This window comes from Acanthaster planci, linkage group LG05 (assembly GCF_054643075.1).
Source record: "Acanthaster planci isolate LZ-2023a linkage group LG05, COTS_SCS, whole genome shotgun sequence".
Lineage (NCBI taxonomy): Eukaryota > Metazoa > Echinodermata > Asteroidea > Valvatida > Acanthasteridae > Acanthaster > Acanthaster planci.
The window spans coordinates 10,375,200-10,396,065 of NC_141781.1; the positions used below are offsets into that span (position 1 = coordinate 10,375,200).

A 20,866-nucleotide genomic window follows, 5' to 3' on the forward strand; every position below is an offset into this window, starting at 1 on the left:
GCCTAGGCCTAGTACATGTATTTACCTTGCATGTTATAACAACCAACCGATGAGAAAATTACTAAATGGCCGTTCTAGTGCCTCAAGTACAACAGTAAGTTTGATGTTCAAAGTTAACATGTCTATAACATCAGACATGGCCTAACATTACATGTCAATGTTGAGAGCAAATTTCAAATTTGCGCAACCGCAGATATTGCCATAAAAATTGCACGCAGTGATAAAAATTACATGGATACAGGATCCACAAGCAACAGACGTATGTAAGAGACTGACATCAACTATACGTTTTGCATGACTTCGTAGGGTCCGTTTTGCGTGTGATGTGTGTGTGGCAGAACCAGAAATGAGTATGTTATTAAATACACATTTTTACAAAGAAGTAGTTCCCCTTTAAAAATGTTTAGTTTTAGTTTATAGTTCTTGATTTTTTTTCGTAGTGTGCCCCCTGTTTATTTGTTTAAGCACCAGCTTTCCCCCTATACAATGTAGCCACATGGTCTGGCCACACTCAGTGTAGCAGATCAGAAAGGATCAGTCAACTTTACAAGTACTTTTCCGCCTAACTGGAGTGTGGTTTTCTGCTCGAGCCTTAGTCTGCTAGAAGTTAGTGGTGAGTTTCTAAACTTTTCTTATTCATGTATATAGTTCATTTTTCCCTCTTTCCTCAATATCATCAAGTTTCTAAACTTTTCTTGCCAAGGTTTGTCCATTTTCTTTCTGACCATTAGTTTTCTGAATCACTGAAGTTGTCCTAACTTTGTCTAGCCTTTATGCCTAGAAAACACACTCTAAGCTTATATCATCTTTTAGATCTCTACTTCTTTGACTTTCTTATAGTTTCTTACCTTTCTTCCTCTTTTTAGTGGTCTAAGTATTCGTGATGTATACAAAGTATTTCCATCTACTTACCTCAGAACATGCCTTTCTTTGTCTTCTCTTCCTTATTTGATTGTTTATTTGGACTTGCCAGAGGATTTGAATACTTAATGAGCCCTATAAGCCTGTGCACAGTTTTAGTTTTATGACATGTTAATCCCTGCTCTTACTTCCAGTACTATGTAGTCCATGCCCAAGAGATTTTGTTGTGTTTTTTATATGTGTGTTCTTTCCTTCTCTTGTTTTTACAGAAGTCTGGTTGTATACTCATAAGGTCCATTTTAAACACTGTGTTGTTTTTTTTAGTCCTTTTTAAGTTTTAGTCTTTTAGTCTTGTAGTCCTTTTGTTTTGGTTTTTCCATTTTTGGGGGTACTTTTTAATAAATGAATTCTCTTGTGTCCTTTTTTTTTTAAAGTCAAATAATGATGTCTGAGTCCCTATTTATTAAGTTTCCTGCGACCCTTCCCTCAAAGATCCTTGGTTTATATTTATTTGTTTTGCGAGTTCCCCTATAGTGTGCCATTTTTCCCTGTTAGATGCTCCCTGCATGTAAAGCGTGGCACATGGGGCTGGTATACCCAGCCAGAAATGAGACCGAACAAGACAGAACCTGTGTGTGTAGCAGTGCTACAGAATGTTTAGTCAGGTGATATGCAATACGATATCGGCACAGCCCATTGGATGGTCTAAGAACCAGACCTTCAAGTGCGAACTAATGCTACACAGTGCTAAACGAAGACGCAAGAAAAGTAAGGGGCTGCGGCGTGTAGCAAAAAAGTGCTACACCATAGACTTGTATACAAACCCGGTGCTACACAGTGCTACACGGGAAAATGAAAAAAGGAAGGGGCCGCGGCGTGTAGCAAAAAAGTGCTACACCATAGACTTGTACACAAACTCGGTGCTACACAGTGCTTCACGTGGGTCAGACATGTCAGAGGAAAGTGTGTGGGTGTTCTGTTCTACGCGTACGCTGATATGTGATGCTTTCACAGCATACCTGTAAACTTTTGCTCGTAATTGCGCATGCTCAGTTCTGCAGCAGTACTGTGTAGTGGTGCTACAAGGAAGACCATGTGGATTCGGCAGTCTCATTTCTGGCTGCATATGGGGGCTGGGGTACAGTACGTCAACATGATGCCAGCTGGCTGTGATGCCATTCCAGCATTTTGATGAATAGGCGTATTGCCTCAAAAGAACAATTAAATTCCCGTCAACATTTAACTTGGACTTTGCTTCCCTTTTAAAAAATATTCATGAGAGCTTTTAAATTCCTGTTAACATTTAAGTTGGAAAATTCTTAGAGCCATATAGATTAGAAACATAGGGCCTCTCTGCAATGGGACGGTGCGGACATACCGAACTCTCGCAAAATGGCAGGTAGTAACCGATGAAAATAGCAACTGTGGGAACATGTGTGCACCAGCCAGTCAGAGGATCGGATTACACAAATGTTTCTTTGATCAGTATGTACTTCTTTGATCATACGTTCATTTCAGTTGTTTTCATCAGTTGCTACTTGCCATTTTGCAAAACTCCTGGATGTCTGCGCTGCCCCATTAAAGTAGAATCTCAGACAAAATAGGTAACAACCTGGGAAAGTGTTTTTTAACGACCTATTAAAATACAGGTTTATACTGGAATTCTGGCCTTTACTCAAGGGAACAGTTTGCCAGCTTGACTGGTGCCAGGCAGCTGGTGCAGACTTCGAAGGGATTGGGAATCCCCACACTACTCATACTTCTTAGAGTAGCCCCCCCCCCACTGCCAGCTCTACTGTACTGAGTGGATTCCTCTTTTTCGATTTTGGACAGGATCGGTATCAGTAGACGTGTCTCGCTCCATGCCCCAAACTAAACCCAAAGTTGGTGTGATGTTTCCTGATGGAGGCTTTGCCGATTAGGCCTAGGCCTAGACATACTAGATGATCAGGATGATTCAGAAGACACGGTAGCCTACATTGGTGGGCCTAGAGCTAGGATTGCAAAGTACCGGTAGGCCTAGGGCCTAGGCTAGCTAGGCTAACGTGTAAAAGCATTTTCCAAGCACAGACACATGAAAGCATATCAAATTTGATGTATTTAAAGGTAAATTTTACCTGCTTAGGTTTGGTCGGACCCTTTACAGGCATTTTTAAAAAACTCTGAGTCCAAATCTGCGTTTAAAAGAAAGCTTTCTCCAATCTCCCCGTCGTCATCGGCTGCTGAATGTAGCCTGTTGTTAGGGTAACTGAGCATGCGCAAATCATTTTAGTTAGGAATTCTAGAATTTTTAATCTTTTTGATTCAAATGTACAATACAGTCAACAGTGTTTCAAAAAGTAATAACATAATAGAGAATTGCATACATTTTTCTTTAGTTTTGAATATTTTGAACATTAAATATAGAGAAAACTGTTGAGTAAATTAATTAATGCAAGAACGAGCCAAAACAAATTATCAACGACTGTTTTGTAGCTTTCGTGTTCTGACATAAAATAGTTTCGATAACAGAGAGCTATTGAGCGAGCTAGAGGGCGCTTTTTGTGCAAGTACTTGATATCGAAAGAGAGCTGCTGCCGTGCTGCCGGTAATAAAATGTGGAAATTGTAACATGCATGAGCGATGTCTTTCGCTGTCGAATGTCACATTTTTTGAAAGAAAATGGACGAGGACGAAACTGACAGTGGATACTCTACTTCATTAAATGACAACGTAAAGGTAAATTTCATTGTTTTGCCATGTTTAATCTGTGACTGATTTTTGTCATTTCGTGCCCAGCAGCTCAGTCATGTCCATCCTTCTGCTAACGTGTGTAATTCCCCCAACCATGCCAACACGTCCAGTGCATGATTAAGGCCTACCAATACCATGCCTACATGTATGTGTTCATTAGGTCGGTTACAGTACACAGTACATCATGGCCGGTGTTCCTTATATTTTCCAATTATAGGGAAACGGTCTACTTTTACTAAACAACTCCCTTGAATAAGTTAGTTGGAAATGATTAGTGGTGATTAATTCCAGAACTGTAACAACAGTGTAAGCATGGTAAGGTTTATCCAGATGAGATAGACATGTACAGTCACCCATAAACACATTTGGCTGTTTTGATTGTCAACTTACTCTTTCATCACAGCTAGGCCTACTTGTGCAACCACGGTGCAACCAAATTTCATGCATCAGTTACATGCCTTATTGGTGAAGTTAGATGTCAGATGGGGAGGCTAATTCACCTTATGCATGTTAATTGTTATATCTTCATTAAAATGGTACCATAGATAATGGTAGAAAAATAAGGCACATGTCAATTGTACGTAGTCTGTGAATAATGGATGACACTCGGACTACGTCAGTTGACACCATCTCTGCAAAACTAATTTAGACATTTCTCTCGTAAATTATTTTTTTAAAGTGATAAAATGGCCAAAAATAATTGTGCAGTGGGGAAAATCAGAGCCCGAAGTGACGGAACAATAGCCCCAATAAGCTACATGTATGTCCAATGCAAAACAGCGAAGGTGACTAATTTTACCAATCACCAGCACTAATACCATACTGGGTACAACTGAAGGATTTGTTCTATTGGTAGCTTGGGCTGCATTACTGGTTGATTGCGCAGGACTGACGCACAAACTGCTGTTTGTGGAGTTACAAGTTGATCACGCAGCCATCACTCAATTGAAGACATCACAAATATAGAAATGTGTTGGCATGATCAGTTGATCTCAAATTGCCCCATTGGTTGACAGTGCCATTCCATGTATGTGTGTGTAGATCCATCAATCCTGAAGACTTTTTATACCATGTACAATTAGATTCAGTGGCCCTTACATGTATGGTAAGTCCTGACTAAGCATTCAGAGCAAAATAAAATAATGTACAAAACTTGAATCACACCTCTTTCGATAAAGTCTGCACAATATTTATGAAGCAAAGGCGAAGTTTCTCAGTATATCACGAGTTGTGCTTGAGGTCTCAGTTCAATTTGAACGGAGATATTTCTTTGACATTTTGCTGCTGGGAGTGCAGCTAGATGTACATGTAAATGATTTGATGCATACAGTGTAATGTGTGCATGTACACACTGTACATGTAGATCTCACAGATGTAGAGACTGGGTACTGTACATGTACCACTTCTATGCAGTATTAAAACGTATTGGACAGGGAACATGTACTTCATGCTCATGTGAAATAAATGTATTTTGTTGAGTTCCACAATGATTCATCATCTACATTTCAAACGAATTAAAATTACACATATCAGTCCACTTTTCAGGAGGAACTTGATAAGAGTAAGTAAACTATTGGCCAGATTTTTGTTTCTGCTGGTAAGCACTTAGTGTGGTTCTAGTTAAAATTGTATAGAATGAGATGTGAGTTTAAATCATACATGTACATGGTCCATGGACCATGTACGTGTATAGTGACGTGTACATGCAAAGGTTCCTGTGGCAAATAAACAGGAAATCTCAGCGTACGAAACTGGTTGAAAACTGTGTGAGTGATTTGTAGATTCTGGACGGGAGGATTTAGACAGTGGTCACTGACTTAAGGAGTGGCAGAGGTACACGTGCATGGACATGTGTAGATCATTTGGTGAAAGAAATGGGCGTTCATACACACCGCGTGTGAAGGCTTCTTCTTGCGCATGGTGTTTTTACTCAAACTGCAGTACAGAGAAACCATCATGTGAGTGCTTGAGTGTAAGTTTGGAATCATGTGTTACTGTTGGACAAAACCCACTGGCATGACTGGTGGCAGCCAGAAGCCTGTACATGTACATTAACTTTATCTCTCGTCACTGATACCAGGTGAGGATGAAGGTGGAGAGAAGTACAATCTGGTCAATATACCGATGCATGTAATTCCACTCTGTTTCAGTTATTGCCAATCAGCGTGCAGGTGTGCATGCACGTTATTTTTCTCCTTAAAGTGTATACATGTAGTAAACAATTTAGTACATGTATATTAATTTATCAGTGTATCATAGCACGCACAAAGCTTTCTTAAATTTCAGCTGCGTGTCGTACTTTACATGTATCTCAGTGTTGATATAACTTCTCTTCCTTTTAATTCATTATTTTGACATAATTTACAGGTTCACATTAAGGACCAATCCAACGGCAATACATTATCTGAGCGTGATATCAATGGACACAAAGTCACAAACGGTCTGAAGACCTACCGGAGACCGTCTCCACTACAGGTTAAAATGGGTAAGTGTGGAGGTCACGTGGATAGGTGCCGTGGCCTCGGGAGGTCACATACATGTACATGTACATTGTAGGCCTTAAAGCATCGTTTACAAACAATGACTGCCATTTTGTGCGGGCGGCCAAAGTTTGCAGAAAGTTCACACTTGCATGCATTAGCAACAGCTTTTGCCTGAAAAAAATGCGCATTTGTTTCATTAGAATGATAAGCGCAGAAAAAAGGGTAAAGAGTTTATGCATTACTAGTGTCTCCATGGTGTTTTAGCAGCTGTTTTGTGAGTTCAATTCAGTTACAATGAATGCACAAATGGGTTATTCGATGCTGTCCCAGTGATACAAAACATCTGCCCTCCACGGATGCACGTACGTGTACACGTATGTATCCTCACTCACTATTTTCACTTTAGTAGTTCTGTGTTTTCTTCGCCGAGTGAGTTTCTTAAACGCTTTGTGAATTATTTTCTTTTGTACTGGGCCCCAGGCAAAGAAATTGACTCCAAAATAAAGATTTACTGAGCCAACTGGTAGACAGGATGGTTGTCAGGTTATTCCTTTTTGGAGGAGTGCTCTACACGTACATGTATACATGTATCTATCATAATTTATACATAAGTTATATTTTTTGTTACCAAAGTGTTCTCAGATTTTGCATTTAATGCTTTTATAGGATGACTATTTTTCAAATTAATCATCTTATAATAAACAGAAGTGGTGCACTGTATGATGATACTGGTTCAGCGCAGGGTTTCCCCTGCCTATCCACTCCGAGTGCAACAAAAGAGGGCATGTTTTTTGGGGGGTACTCACCGCATAAGCGCATGTTCACACTTAAAATAGACACAAAGATGGAAGAAAAAAGCAAAATCACTAAGATATTTTGAAACAGATCAGTTTCAAATTATTCGCAATGATAGGGACACAGAATGCAAGATCAATTTACATTTGTATTTTAGTGGAGAAATTTGGAGTAATGTGCTATTGGACTGAATAGATTTTATTTAAGGCCTTTTTGAAATCACTTGGCTTTTGTTTTAGGGACTAGAAATTTGTATGACCACCTCAAAACATATCAGTACCCCAGAGGAGACCCTGGTACAGCATGTACAATGTACATGTACCGAACAAAAGATGTTGTTCAGTTGAGTAAGAGAGAACACCTACATACTGTACAAGCACATTTGGATGTGGAATCCCTGCCTATGATAAAATTTGTACCTGTTTTACAGCTACATGTAGCTTAACCCAACCAATTGAAGCTTGAAGGCCAAAAGCTGGATTGAACGAGACACTGTAGGGTAGCAGAATTGCTTTTTCAATTACCGAGCAGACAACAGGACATGTACATGTACATGTATTACCATAATCACCATAATTACCCGCTACTGGTAATTATAATTTCTCTCTGTAATCTGGATGTAAATTTACATTTATTGTAGTACAGGTGTCTATGTGCAGATGATCAGACTCTGGGTATACTGTACACACACACATGCAGTGTTTGAATGCAATGCTTCATATCAAAGATGTGGTTTATAAGAAGTCAGCAATGGTTTTTACTGCACATGCATGTACATGTACGTAACGGTAGGTACATGTATGTACATGTACCGTCTTATTGGCAATTGTAGGGACCACACGCATGTTGAATGATACATTATAGTAGTTACCGGTATGAGAACAAATTGGTCATGGGGACAACTTTCAGTCCTTCTCTCTGAAATGTTTTCAGTTTGTAAATTCTGGGTTCTCAATTTGAACAGAAACACCTACATTGTACATTGTATGCACTGAACCATCTCCTCCTTAGATGACTTCTGAGCACCAGCGTCCTCAGTTGTCTGGGAAAGCATGGATGAATTTCATTGTTTAAAAGCATGCACTGTTCCATGTATTGAACCAATAGGAAAGTAAGAGAGTTTTGACAAAGGATACAAAGTTGAAGAAAAATTGTGTCTAAGGAAAATTCATTTCAGCTGCACTTTAACCTAGTAAAAGAGCATCAAGGTACCGGTAAGCATTGGTACGGTACTTGTATGTTTTCTAAACTTGAGTAAAGCATGTACATGTATGGACCTTTACTGTGGGTTCAGTTTTATACATGTACATTTAGCAATGCATCTTTCATGGAACGATGCACGGGAAGCTCTTATTAAATGAGTCTTCCTACATGTATTTCATTAATTAACATTCATGGCTAATTGTGTTGCACACAGTGTACACATGTACATGTATGTACTGGTATGGGGTAATTTCATCCTGACTGTACATGTACCTGTGCATGAACCCTATCCGTAGGTGACTTAGTCATTCATCATGTTCATTCCCATATGTTTTGTGCACAGGGTGGCCCCTTTTCTGTGGACTTATTGCAGGCATGCCTAAAATGCCTCATTTTCTAAAGGAAAGAAATTGAACAATTAATAAACATCAGAAAATTTGTACACCGGTACGTGTACATGTAATCCCAGTTTTCTTATGATTAGACTACAAATGTTTTTGTCACTTTTCCCAGATGTCAAAGCCATTTTACTGCGTATGGAAATTATTGTTGACTGATATACCTGTAGTTTAGAATTTCACATTGGTAACAATTCATCCATTGACTGCCTAAATATCATTTCAGTGGCGTCAGTAGCCTCCTTTAATGATTATTTTTTTTCAAACTGATCGTATCAGCACAGTATCATTTGAATTATGCAAACATCATTAAAAATCAATATAAAACACCGTGATTTTGTGGTACACAGTTTTCACTCATACTGAGACGGTTGCCATGAACAAATGAACCGTCAGTTAATCATGCCAAAAACTAAGGAGCCGAGCAAAGCAACTAAGAACTCCATCTTCATTCTGCTGGATGAAGGCTACAGTGAGAGGTACACTATACATGCAGGTGGCTACAAGGATCAGTGTATCAAAGACTGCAGTCCACCACACTCGGAAGAAGCAGGAGGAGTATGGAAACACCAAGCTGCAGCCAGGTACCGGTAGAGGCGGAAAACGGCTTTCTACTGTGCGTGATGACCGCTGTCTCGTCTGTTCTTGCCCCCCCCCAAAAATAGACAATTGACCTCCAGTGACCTTCAGATGCTGTGGGAAAGTTGAACAACTGTGAGATGTTCATCAAGGACAGTCTGTAAAGATTCCTGCAAGCTGGCTGGCCAGGAAGAAGCCCTCCATCAATGAGAGGCAGAGGAAAAGCACGCTACAATTTGCCAAAGCAGACAAGAATTGGACTGTTGTTGACTGGGCTAGTCATCTTCAGCGATGAGTCTAATTTACAGTTGTTTCCAACTCCCAGCCATGTGATGGTGAGAAGAAGGTCTGTGGAAGCCCACAAGCCTGAAATTTTGGTTCCTACGGTGAAATTTGATGGTGGTTCTATGATGATGTGGGAGAAGGCTGAAACTGGACAAATGTGATTATGTGAAGGTCGGATGAACCAGGCAAATTCTGGAGGAAAATCTACTGCCATCAGCCCAGTCCCTGTTTCCCAACTCTGATATTTGGGTTTATCAGCAGGACAGTGCCCTTTGCCACACAGCAAAGTCAGTTGAGATGTGGATGACAGATCATAACATCCGGATCATTTCCTGGCCTGGTCAGTCACTGGACCTAAACGCAAATGAAAACTTGTGGAACAGTATAAAACAAAAAATACAAGACCATAAGCCATCAAAGAAGCAGAGCTACATGTATTTGAATTGTAACGTCAGGAGTGGGCAGCAGTGACACCGAAAGAACGTCAGAGGCTAGTAGAGAGCATGCTGAGGTGCATCAATGCTGTCATCAAGAGCAAAGGCCATGCCACCAAATACCTGTATCTGACAGACCCTGACATGCCCAGACACTGTTAATTTTGGTATTAAGAATTAACAGCAATTAGTTTTTGTTTCTTCAATGAAAAATAAAGTGGGATTTTTGGTTTTAGTTGGTAAAATGTTAAACTGATGCAACTTCCGTATTACTGCCGTCTGGTCCCAATGAAGTTGAAATATGATTAGATGTTACTTTTGCCTTTTTTTCATTGTATTCACAGTAATGGTGGGAGTATGAAGCACTAAGCTGATATCTGAGACAAAAATGACGGTGGTCTTTTTTTTTTTCCCAGAGCTGTAAATGTTAGTTTTCAAAGAGGTTATTTTGTTGGACAAAATATAGGAAAATCGATCTCCATTATTTTGATTTTGAGGAGGCCTCACATAAATGAATTTGGACTTGGGTCTGACCTATATGACTTGCGGGCTTTTAGTGTCTGATTGAATACAAGAAAATTCCTCTGACATGAGCATCTGGGTCCAATTTCATAGAGCTGCTTAAGCACAAAATTTGCTTAAGCACGAAAAAATCTTACTTGATAAATCAGGTAACCAGCCAAACCTCCATGTGATGTATATTGTTTTGGGATTGTATTTAGCTGTTTTTTTGGGTTAGCAAGACAATCAGATAGAATTTGAGCTGGTAACCTTTGTTTATTAAGCAAATTTTTTCCTGGTAAAGCAGATTTTGTGCTTAAGAAGCTCTATGAAATTGGCCCCTGGCAGGTGTGAGATGGGTCACACAAGTTTCCGTTAGCTTCACATTGTGTCATTTTTTTTTCCACAGAGTGTTCATCTTTTGCTTCAAAATTTAAAGTAGCCTCATCAAAAGATAACTACCGGTACCTGTACAAGTATTTTAATCATCTTTGCTTCCCCTGAATTTTCGGCATACATACCGGTACATGTACATGTATGGCATTTCACATGATTTTTGCAATTGTGACCAATATACATTGTACATGTATGTACATGTGGTTGCATACATTTTTGTAGATTTCCACAAGTTCGCATCAACTTGGGACCGCCTAATTAAGCACAGGAGTTGTAGGCCGTAGGAGTAGGAGGGAGAGCACCCCGTGTTCATTGCAGGGTAATTGATGCCCATTCCCAACGGGTCCAAGCTGTGAACGGCCTGGCGTCTCAACACCATGAATCTTTAATCTTAAAGATGGAATGTCTCACTTGCAGGAGGGTTTCCGTGCAAGTGGTACATGCCATGTAGCAGGATAGGGAGATTGCTGCAGTATACGTCCAGTATGTGTCTAATGGTCCAATGACTGTTCAGAGCTGTTTCATCATGCACAACTTGTGTGTAAAAATCATGGACTGAAATTTTATGCAATAACATGACCAGCTGTAGTGCACAAATACATCAAGAGCCGTTCGTGTTTAGTGGTACATGGATGCCCGATGCATTTGTGCACATGTACAAATTATGTACACCACCTTGCCACGTGAGATTTCTGGTGTAAGTTTCTTCCATGCTTTATCGGTCAGAGTTGATGCATTCAGATGCATAAGTTGCATCGCATGGGAATCAAATGATCCTTGAACATTCCCTACATGTATGTACAGGGTACAATGTACGTTATACGTACCGGTATTTGCTGGTGATGAATTGGAGCATGTAGAACTTTAGACAAGCATTTTTATAATACATGTACCTGAAATTCTATAATGCCAGGCAAGAAGTGAAGAGGGGAATTCTTGGTCCTCTAAATACACCTGTAACAAAAAAAATCTGCTTTTTAAATAAATTCATTCCTAAACGATCCATCAAAGTACATGCACATGTACTTGTATATACCGGTTCACTTTCCCCAAATGGACATGTACATGCATGCACATGTACAAATACGCAAATGTACACTTTACTGTCATGAAGTACCCAATAGCAGTGGTCTGAATGCTGAAAAACCATCTCAACAACAAATCAGGGCAATGCTAGCCATCCAGGCACTTGCTACCCACCCATACAGTGTACATGTCTCACTGGTAACCTGTCAAAGGTACCGGTAGTCTTCAGTGAAAGGGTCAGTTTGTACATACATGTACACTGTAAAAAAGGAAAAGTGAAGTGTAGTTCTTGATGTGAAATTGTGTGTACCGGTAATTAATACAAGGCTAAAGGTTTGTGCACAAATTGCATGTTTTAGCAAGTTACATGTACATGTATGAGCTGTACATTCCGGTGTGTTGTACACAGCGTGATGTTGTACCAGTAGTATGTCCTCTGGTTATCTGCATGTACACATACATGTACATGTTCATGTATACAGAGCCTCTTTGTCTTTCCATCTGCAGTTGGATTGTACCTGTATCAGTGTATGTCCGACATGTCCAAACTCTTTGCATTGATTCCTTGACTTTCTAAAACCAAGCGGTAAAATATCTGCCACTTTCTGAATACAGTGGAACACTGTGACATGTACAACAAGGTCCTTGGGACTTCACAAATTACCTTAAATTGTTATCGTAGTTACCTTGTATTATCAGTCATGGAAACAAAGAAACACAAAGACTTGGGATCTAAAACTATCCTTGTTATAAACGTTAACAGTACTCTTCTTATGTGTGTTTGACTGTATTTGTCGGGGGGGGTATATGTATTACAGCATATCGTGTTCCCCAAGAACCCATGAACCTCTGCCATGTAATAAGCACTTCCTTTCTCAGTCCAATCTGGGCAGCGGTTCACAGAATAGAATCCGTAGTAGAATCATGGTAGCGGACAGTAGCATCCTCCCCATCATCAATAGTAATCTCTCCTGACGTTATTGTACCATTCACTATGCTCCCTTCCCCCCCCTTGACAATCACAGAGACTAGACCCAATGGAGCCAAAAGGCAAAGGAGCATAAAGAAAAATCCTTAGCATTAAAGAGTGCAGACAGATCAATCAGAGGAGGATGACACAGGATATAATTATGAGACAAATTCCCTGAACTTGGCTTTATATCGTTGAAAAGAGAAGACAGAAATCGTTCCGTTGTCGGTCCTAAAATTAATTATTCAGTACTGTGTAGAGCAACCAAGAAAATGTAATAAAACGATTCGGATTTTATACATGTACACTTTCTATTTCATTACTGCACTTACGCAGTATAATTACCCTCACCTGGAACTCGCAAATCTATTACAATTTTTTTTCATATTTTGTTCTGGCTTAAACATTGTCATAGATGCGTAACTATGGCTTTAGCCTGTCTGCAGTGTTTCCCGTCTCCCTTGTGGCTCTGTCTCTGAAACACAAACATGGATTTTTCTTCTCTTGGTTCAGTGGCCTGGGTGTCTCTTTAATTGAATTTGTGGTTAGCCTCATCTGGATTATTGCATCATGTCAGGAAAAAAAGGAGGAAAAGTCACGTTTGCCGCAATAAAACTTGTTCACGGTGAAGCCATTTTCGATGATGCTCCTTGAATTTAATTCAGTGTGAGCTGTTAGGCTGGTGCAAGACTACTGGAGTCCCAGCCCCTCCCCCCAACCCCCCAGCCCCCCCCTTTTTTAAGGGGCTTTAAAGGTTTAGATCCAATCAATCGCAAATTTTAAATGATTTATCAGTACAAACCGGCATTAGTTTGCAATGAGCTGTCATTTCATTGCTTCTATTTTTACTCTCAGGTTCCCTAAATGGAAAGTTAACCCCGCTTTCAATTCAACATGGCCAACCAGGGAAAGAAGTTGATTCAATTCCTGATGACATTATTTGTTGGCTGACTTTAATTGAAACATGAATTTTGCCATGCAGATATGTACAGTTGAATCAACTTACATGTATGTGTGTGTCCGAACAGGTGAATCCATTTGTTTAACTGCATGTAGAGCAAGAACCCAAAGTCCTTGCTGTCAAGTGTAATTGCACATACCCTGCACCAGTGGCTAATTAATGGGTGGCTGTCATTCCTTGGAAGTAGTTGATACTGTTGAAATAGAAGGTGCCCATTAAGGGGACATTTGAAGAGGCACATGTATGAATGCCTCTGAAATTTCTGGAGAAACTATATCTCAAGCGTTGCTGTTGAGACATTTTTAAAAGTTTACAAAACTCCAAGAGATCGTCCTGGAATTTTTACGTTTTTAACACCCCATGTTGTGATAATGCCAGTGCATGAAAAAACATTTGCTCAAAAGATGTTTGCTGAGTTACAGAGTTGGTGTGATTGTGTGGGCTGTTATGAATAGCACATCTGTCTGGATCTCTATCTTTTGACAGCCTTAAGCCATCTGTGAAAAAAAAAATTATATGTACATATATTCTGTGTGTAGGCGGACTGGATCATGATAATAGTCATTCACAGACAGAGAAATCAATACGGAATCTGCTCTGGATGCCTTGAGGAGCAGAGAGTAGGGATTGGAAAAAAACTGCATGAATGTCTTAAAGGAGGACTGAAGTGTTTGAGTTTTTGTAGACTTCTCTCCCTTGTATGTCTCACTTGGCAAGGGGCATCAGAGGTGACGTTTGTCGCCCGATGAGATCATTTCAGAGTAATTTGATTGATTTGATTTGATAACCATGCCATTCCATCTTTTTAGAAGTTTTTCAAAGAGTTTTTTTTTTGGAGGGACAGTGTTTGTTAAGACGCACAGAAAAACTTACTTTTCACAGAAGCTCCCTTAAAATGTCATCTTTGAAGTTGGATGTTGTGTTACAACTGTGTCAAGATTTTCTAGGGTTACGACATGTATCGAACACTCGCGAATGTTTGCAAACTCTTGGAAGGTCCAAGACCTGACACGAGCTGCAAATAAAACTTTGCGATGGAGCTATCTGGTATGCTGCACACTGACTGTGTCATCCAGTTGAGTGGGGTATTTATTAGAACTGCCTAGTTTCTCTGAGCTCCTGATGTCTTCCTGATTATTCACAGGGTTATAGAATATAGCCAACTAATTTCATAGGTGAGTAGTTCTGGGAAGAGTCCTGAATAAGGCAGGCTATTATGGTAGTACATTTTAGCCCCACACCGTTTTACACACTGCGTTTGTTATAGTCAAAAAGACCTACATGTATTGTTCCTACTAGGCTCATTTTGGTACATGTAGTTTTATGAAACTGACTGAACAGTTGTCAAAGCAGAAGTTTTCAAATCGTCCTCTTAAGGAGGGGATTACCGGGTTGTTGGTTTTTATGAACATGGGCATATACATGTACGTGTATTCCCTGTGTGTTCAGTCTGTACACTCTCACATCATTGTCTGATGTACCGTATTTCATTCATTTTGGGTGCATCACAGAGTAATAAATATTTCTCATTATCCAAAAACAGGATGCCTCAGTTTATGGGGACCACAGCAGAAAAAAATGATGTGGGTTCATGCACAATATAAGTGTAAATGTATGCATGTACATGTAATGTACTGGTAATTACTACAGGCCATTTTTAAATTGACAAGCGTTCTTGTTATTGAAAGACAAGCATGCATGTACATGTACTTGTAGATGTAGTATGTGTTAAGGATGTCTTACTCTTTACAACTCTGAGACAAAGCACCAAATCTGCAGCTTTTAAAAAAATGTTAAAAATTGGAAAAATTGGTACTTGTACATGTACGAGTACATGAAAGAAAGTGCCAAATGGGTCTGTCCACACATTGCAACATGTACATGTACATGTATATTATTTATGGTTTATTTGACCGTCCATAGTAGCCTATAGGCTGAATTAAGAACAGTTTAGACACGATATTAAAACGACAATGATTATAATACATAAAATTAGTAAACATGTAATATTACCATTATGTGACAAACGTGATGTCTGTCCGGTGACAAGCGGTGCATTTTTTTCTTGCAATAAATAAATCAGTGTTTTCTACACTAGAATTGTTTTTCTGAGATAATGAAAGTTTCTAAAAGTAACATAAAAAGAGTATTTAATACATTGCAGTTACATGTACATGTAATTCTAAATTGTGGTTTGAATTTAATTTTCATATTTAAGAAACAAGTGTCTGTCCAAGTGACAAATGTTATATCTTCAAGAATAAACTTCTGTAATTTCTCAAATACTGGTCAATTTATCTTTACCTTTCTGTGGCAACAATCAGAATACTGATGTAAGCAAACTTATGGGGTTGTAAGCAAAAATAATGGCTAAATTTACAGTTGGAAATTTGTATTGATTGTCATGCAAAATGTGTCTTTTAGTGTGGACAGACCCAAATCCCTTTTTGAGACTTGCTGCATGATTGTTCAGGGTTCAGGTTTGTACGTGTACTTGATTCTGATCTGTGGCTGCATATACTGTGCTTAGGCTGTAACGGCAATAAAGAGACAGTCTCTTTGGTTTGGAAAGTCAAGGCCAAGTTGAGGCTACAAAAGTTTACCCCTGTTACACATTTGAAGTTGTTGTGGAGACCAAAAATGTGCCATTGTATTGCCCATAGCCCCCTCAACTACAGAACCATTTTCGTGCATGCATATACCGGTACATGTACATGTGCGGAACGATTGACCTTAATGCATGCAATGCACATGTACGCTGGGCACAATATGTATAATAACAATACTGGACTACTGCAAAGTAAGGAGGCCATGGTTGATTGAGTGAAGACCTTTGTGAAAATGTCACAGAGAATACTCTGTGCTGCAGCACAGAGTATTCTAGGATGAGAGAAAAAAAATCAGAAGTGATTCATTGAACGTTCTTTTTCCATCTGTACATGCACCACACAAACAGATGGAGAAAGACCGTACATTGTGTATATTTTAAGGAAATTTATGGAACAAATATAAAAAGGAAAAATGGAAGTACATGTACAATTGTACACAGCATTTTTGTACCGGTAGTCAAGAGTGTGTAGGCCCACACAAGTAAGAAGGGCTGGAAACATGCACACCAGTTTTTGATGTCAACTGAAGCAAACCTTGATTATGATATGGTTGCCTACACGGGTATGTTCGTCGTACCTTTGGAATATTATCAAAGCTCAAAAGCCCATCATGTTAGGATTTGTACATGTATGTGGGTGATGACCTGCACGAAGGGTTTAACATGTACCCAATGGTACCGGTATGCCTTGTCATCAGAGGGTTTGGGTTTTGAATCCAATAGCTGGTAACATGGTGTGACTTTAGGCAAGTCACTTTCTCCCTCTGACATGCACCTCCCTCCACTCAAGTATTGTGTACATGTACTTATGAGGTTGGAGAACAATTTTGCCCAATCAGCTGTCAGAGGTTCTTGCCTAATGAACGGGATGGTCATTGTAAAGTGCTTTGTGATCATTTAAAATGATGGGTGGTGCTATTTAAGCATTAGAATGATATTAAAATAATGAGTGTGCCCTTAGGGAGACAGTTTTAGTAATTATGGTTACTTTAAGAGAGAGACATTTCAATGTCACATAAAGATTTCATGTCCTCCAATATGATTGTAATGCTTAAACAACACCTTCCATCATTTTGATCATAATGATCACAAAGCACTTTACAATTATTACTCCGTTCATCAGGCAAGAATCTCTGACAGCTGATTGGGCAAAATGATTGTCTCTGACCTCATAAGTACACATTTTTACAATACTTGGGTGGAGGGAGGTAAGTGGGAGAGAGTGACTGCTTTGATCTTGCAGAAAAGTTAAATACAAATGTAGTTTACATGGAAATGAAATATTTGCAACATCTAGTTGAGTTAGGTTTTGTTGTATTAGAGTTCATTAGCAGAAAAGTTAAATACAAATGTAGTTTACATGGAAATGAAATATTTGCAACGTCTAGTTGAGTTAGGTTTTGTTGTATTAGAGTTCATTAGCATCAAGGTTTGCATTCAACTTTATGACAATACGTGTACATATATCTCCCGAAAGTAAGCACGTGAACAAGTAATGTCCATGTACATCTCAAATTGGGGTACTTTACTGTACATCTTTGCGTGTTATTGTTGTACATGTAATACAAGTGATGCAAGGTGAGAAATGGGTGTGGGATTCTCTTCTTTTTTTTTCTGCGCAGTTGTTTTAGTCAAACCTACCGTATCATCACAGTCGTTGTTCACAAATTACAAACAAATCAGGGTTACATATGTAAAGCTTGTCTTCCTTTGCTCGTAGCAAGACAGTATGAATGTGACAGCCACAAATAATCAGATGAGTCCCATCTTGCCAGTGGCACATCTCCAAAATAAAGAAAGCCCTCCAAGATTCAGTCATAATTCCTCGTTCTTTAGTAAATCCCAACAGAGGACGATTCCCTGCTCTCCTCTTTCAAGGAGCTTGTTTATAAGCACCCGGGCTAACAGATAGATGTCAGCTTCTTGAGGAAGTGGCAGGGGGGAAGGGGTACTGATTAGAGGGGGCCTATCACTCCCCTGTGTACGGTATATTTTGTTTTCTGATGGGGGGGGTGTTAGCAAGGAAGAGTTAGGATGGAGACACTCTGAGAGAGGAAGACGAATCAATAAAGGTCTTAGCATCTCTCCCCTGCTCTCTCCAGCCCCTCTGAGCCTCCACTGCATCCCTGCCAGGATGAAGGCCCAGGATTTATTGCCAAGAACCAAGAGCCTGCATCAAGTACCAGTAGATGGGACAAGGTGAAGAGTGCTTGGAAGTTAAACATGCAGAGAAGATGTGTGGCTGTCTTGCCCTCGGCTTTAAACAGATTTCTGCCTTTTAAGCACTCACAATTTTTCTTGTTTCCTGACTTTATTGCTTGAAAACTCCACCCACACACTTGCCTTCTGTCATGTCTGTTGTCTTTTGACTGTAATGAATACTCAGTAGTGGAGCCTATTCAAGCTGGAATGGTATCCCAATCCTCCGAAACAAATTCAGAATTTGGTCTGCATGAGCACTCGTCCCATTTTTATACACAAGGAAGACTGCAAAATATACATGTAAACATTGTGTTTTAGTTTAGTTGAAAATTTTAAACAGAGAAACAACTTTTACCGACCAAAAAATGGACATCCCCGACAAAAATATGTGTAGCTAGTTTCTAAGGTACATGTTCATGTGTTTAATACAGGCAACTGTTGATACAAACTACAGTACATGTACATGTAATGTTCCTCCTGTGAGCATAGTCCCCACCAGAAACAAGTCCATCACCCGCAGGTCACTGAAAGAAATGAAAACAAGTAAAATTAATTTGCACCAGTCACAAGTGTCTCCAGGGCACATCAGAATGCCTTCACGCTGGTTTCCTGCCCACTTTAAGATTGTGTAGCATCAGGCACTTCTTGTAAATTGTACCCTGTGCACCTGCTCTTAGCAAGCCGTGATTGATGTAACAAACCCATTAAGCTTTCGATGTCCCTACCCCTTCTAAGCGAAAGCCACTTAGCAGTAACATGCATAAGTACTTGTGTAATACATGTACACGTACATGTACATATACATGCGTGTACATGTACATATGTATACATGCATACAAACAGCATGCATGGCTTTCTTGTCGGCAAACTTTGGATAAGCATACAGACCTTTTGGACTTAGTAAAAGGTGAAATGATGCCACTGTCGTGATATACACCTAGCCAGTTAATTTATAACCTTATGGTACGTCCTAAATGTGCATACGCATGTAAGAGTATATATTGTATGTCAGTAGTGTGCCCAGTCAAAATTTACACTGGCTGAACTTCCAGTGGAAGAACAATTTTTTTTTTTAACATGATACAAGGATTTATTGCATGTTTATTGCAGCATGTGAATGAAGGAGGAATAATGTCGTGGCCAAAATGCTGAAGCCACTCATGTACTGTACATTTGTACATGTATGTGCACAGAGACAGAAGGCTTATGAGAGCAGTGAGCAGAGATTTCCACTAATATTCTGCATACATACATGTACATGGACATACACAGCGTATAGCTTGATACAGTATTTTGCAAAAAGATACTTAAGATTTTCCAGGTGAAATGTGAATTATTGCATTAAATTTGAATAACAGAGGAACGGTTTGCTTTCCTGTCTCCAGCTCATCCATCGTCCTTTATCCTCCCTTGAAAGTTGGTTTGTATGAAAAATCTGTAAAAAGGTACTGAATAGTCAAATCACAGGAAAAGTACTGGCATACATGTGCCATGTGTGAGTTTTGCTGATAAATGTATTGATACAGCAGAACAGAATATGCACAACTACATGTATCCTCTCCCAGTGGAACAAAAGAGGGAGTGTTTTTTTGGGGGGAACTCACTGTAGAGGTGCACATTTATAATGGAGATCAATTGCACTTTTGACACAGAGCACGCTGAGTGCGCGTAACAAATTTATTCCAGAATTTATGGTCTTTGCGTACACGCAGAACGCATTCAAGAACCTGCTTGGAAAACTTACATGTCCTGCCATCTGTCTTTCCTTCGCCCCTTGGTGGTGCACTTCAACTCAGGGGCAGATACACCCATTGTGCTTGTACATGTACATGTACCTTCATGTACATGTGTGTTACATACATGTAGCATCTGACCAGTACTGCAAGCTGTACTGTGCACAGCACATCATAGCATTTTCAACATTCTGCCAGATTGGTCTCATAAATGTTATCTATGTCTGTTCCTCTTTAAAGAAGTTTTCTCGCATAGGATCATGTTTGCTCCTTGCTAATTGAGCTGAGGAGTCGTGGCAAAGAGCTAAAAGGATCCGATAGCCATGAAACGATCTTGAGGTTTAGTCACCCAACAACGAGGGGAGGGAAGGAGGGGAGAGTAATGTAATATCTGTCGTTGAAGTCACGCTGACAGTACGTGCAGGTCCAGTACGTGTAGACACTCTTGCTGCCGTGGCTTTACTTCACTGCATCGTCTCAAGCCCCCCCACCCACCCTCTTCTCCCTCCCCACCAGAGATCTCAGGATTGGAGTTTTATATTGCAAAATATCACTGTCGGCATTTCTCGGCTATCACAAAGGCATCATGGTTGGCCGAGGGCCATGCCCGACTCGTCCAATACCAACTTTTATTGAGTAGAGGTCCGTTTATTGAAATTTGACTCCTGCACCGGGGAAACAAGAAGAACAGTAACGTG

At 39.8% G+C, this 20,866-nt stretch overlaps 2 protein-coding genes across 5 annotated transcripts in view; one reads left to right on the top strand and one right to left on the bottom strand.

Moving 5' to 3' along the window:
* dnai1 (dynein axonemal intermediate chain 1) overlaps positions 1 to 3,108 on the bottom strand; it is a 21,029-nt gene extending 17,921 nt beyond the window's left edge. For all 4 annotated transcript variants that reach the window (XM_022239078.2, XM_087136545.1, XM_022239060.2 and 1 more), the window contains exon 1: positions 2,979 to 3,108. In XM_022239078.2, coding sequence (XP_022094770.2) covers positions 2,979 to 3,011 — 33 coding nt within the window. In that variant the 5' untranslated portion in view covers positions 3,012 to 3,108. The remainder of the gene's footprint in view (positions 1 to 2,978) is intronic.
* Positions 3,109 to 3,408: 300 nt separating this feature from the next.
* LOC110981212 (protein FAM219A-like) overlaps positions 3,409 to 20,866 on the top strand; it is a 48,234-nt gene continuing 30,776 nt past the window's right edge. Inside the window, exons 1-2 of the mRNA XM_022238581.2 lie at positions 3,409 to 3,579; positions 5,962 to 6,079. Of these exons, the coding sequence (XP_022094273.1) occupies positions 3,523 to 3,579; positions 5,962 to 6,079 (175 nt within the window). The 5' untranslated portion in view covers positions 3,409 to 3,522. The remainder of the gene's footprint in view (positions 3,580 to 5,961; positions 6,080 to 20,866) is intronic.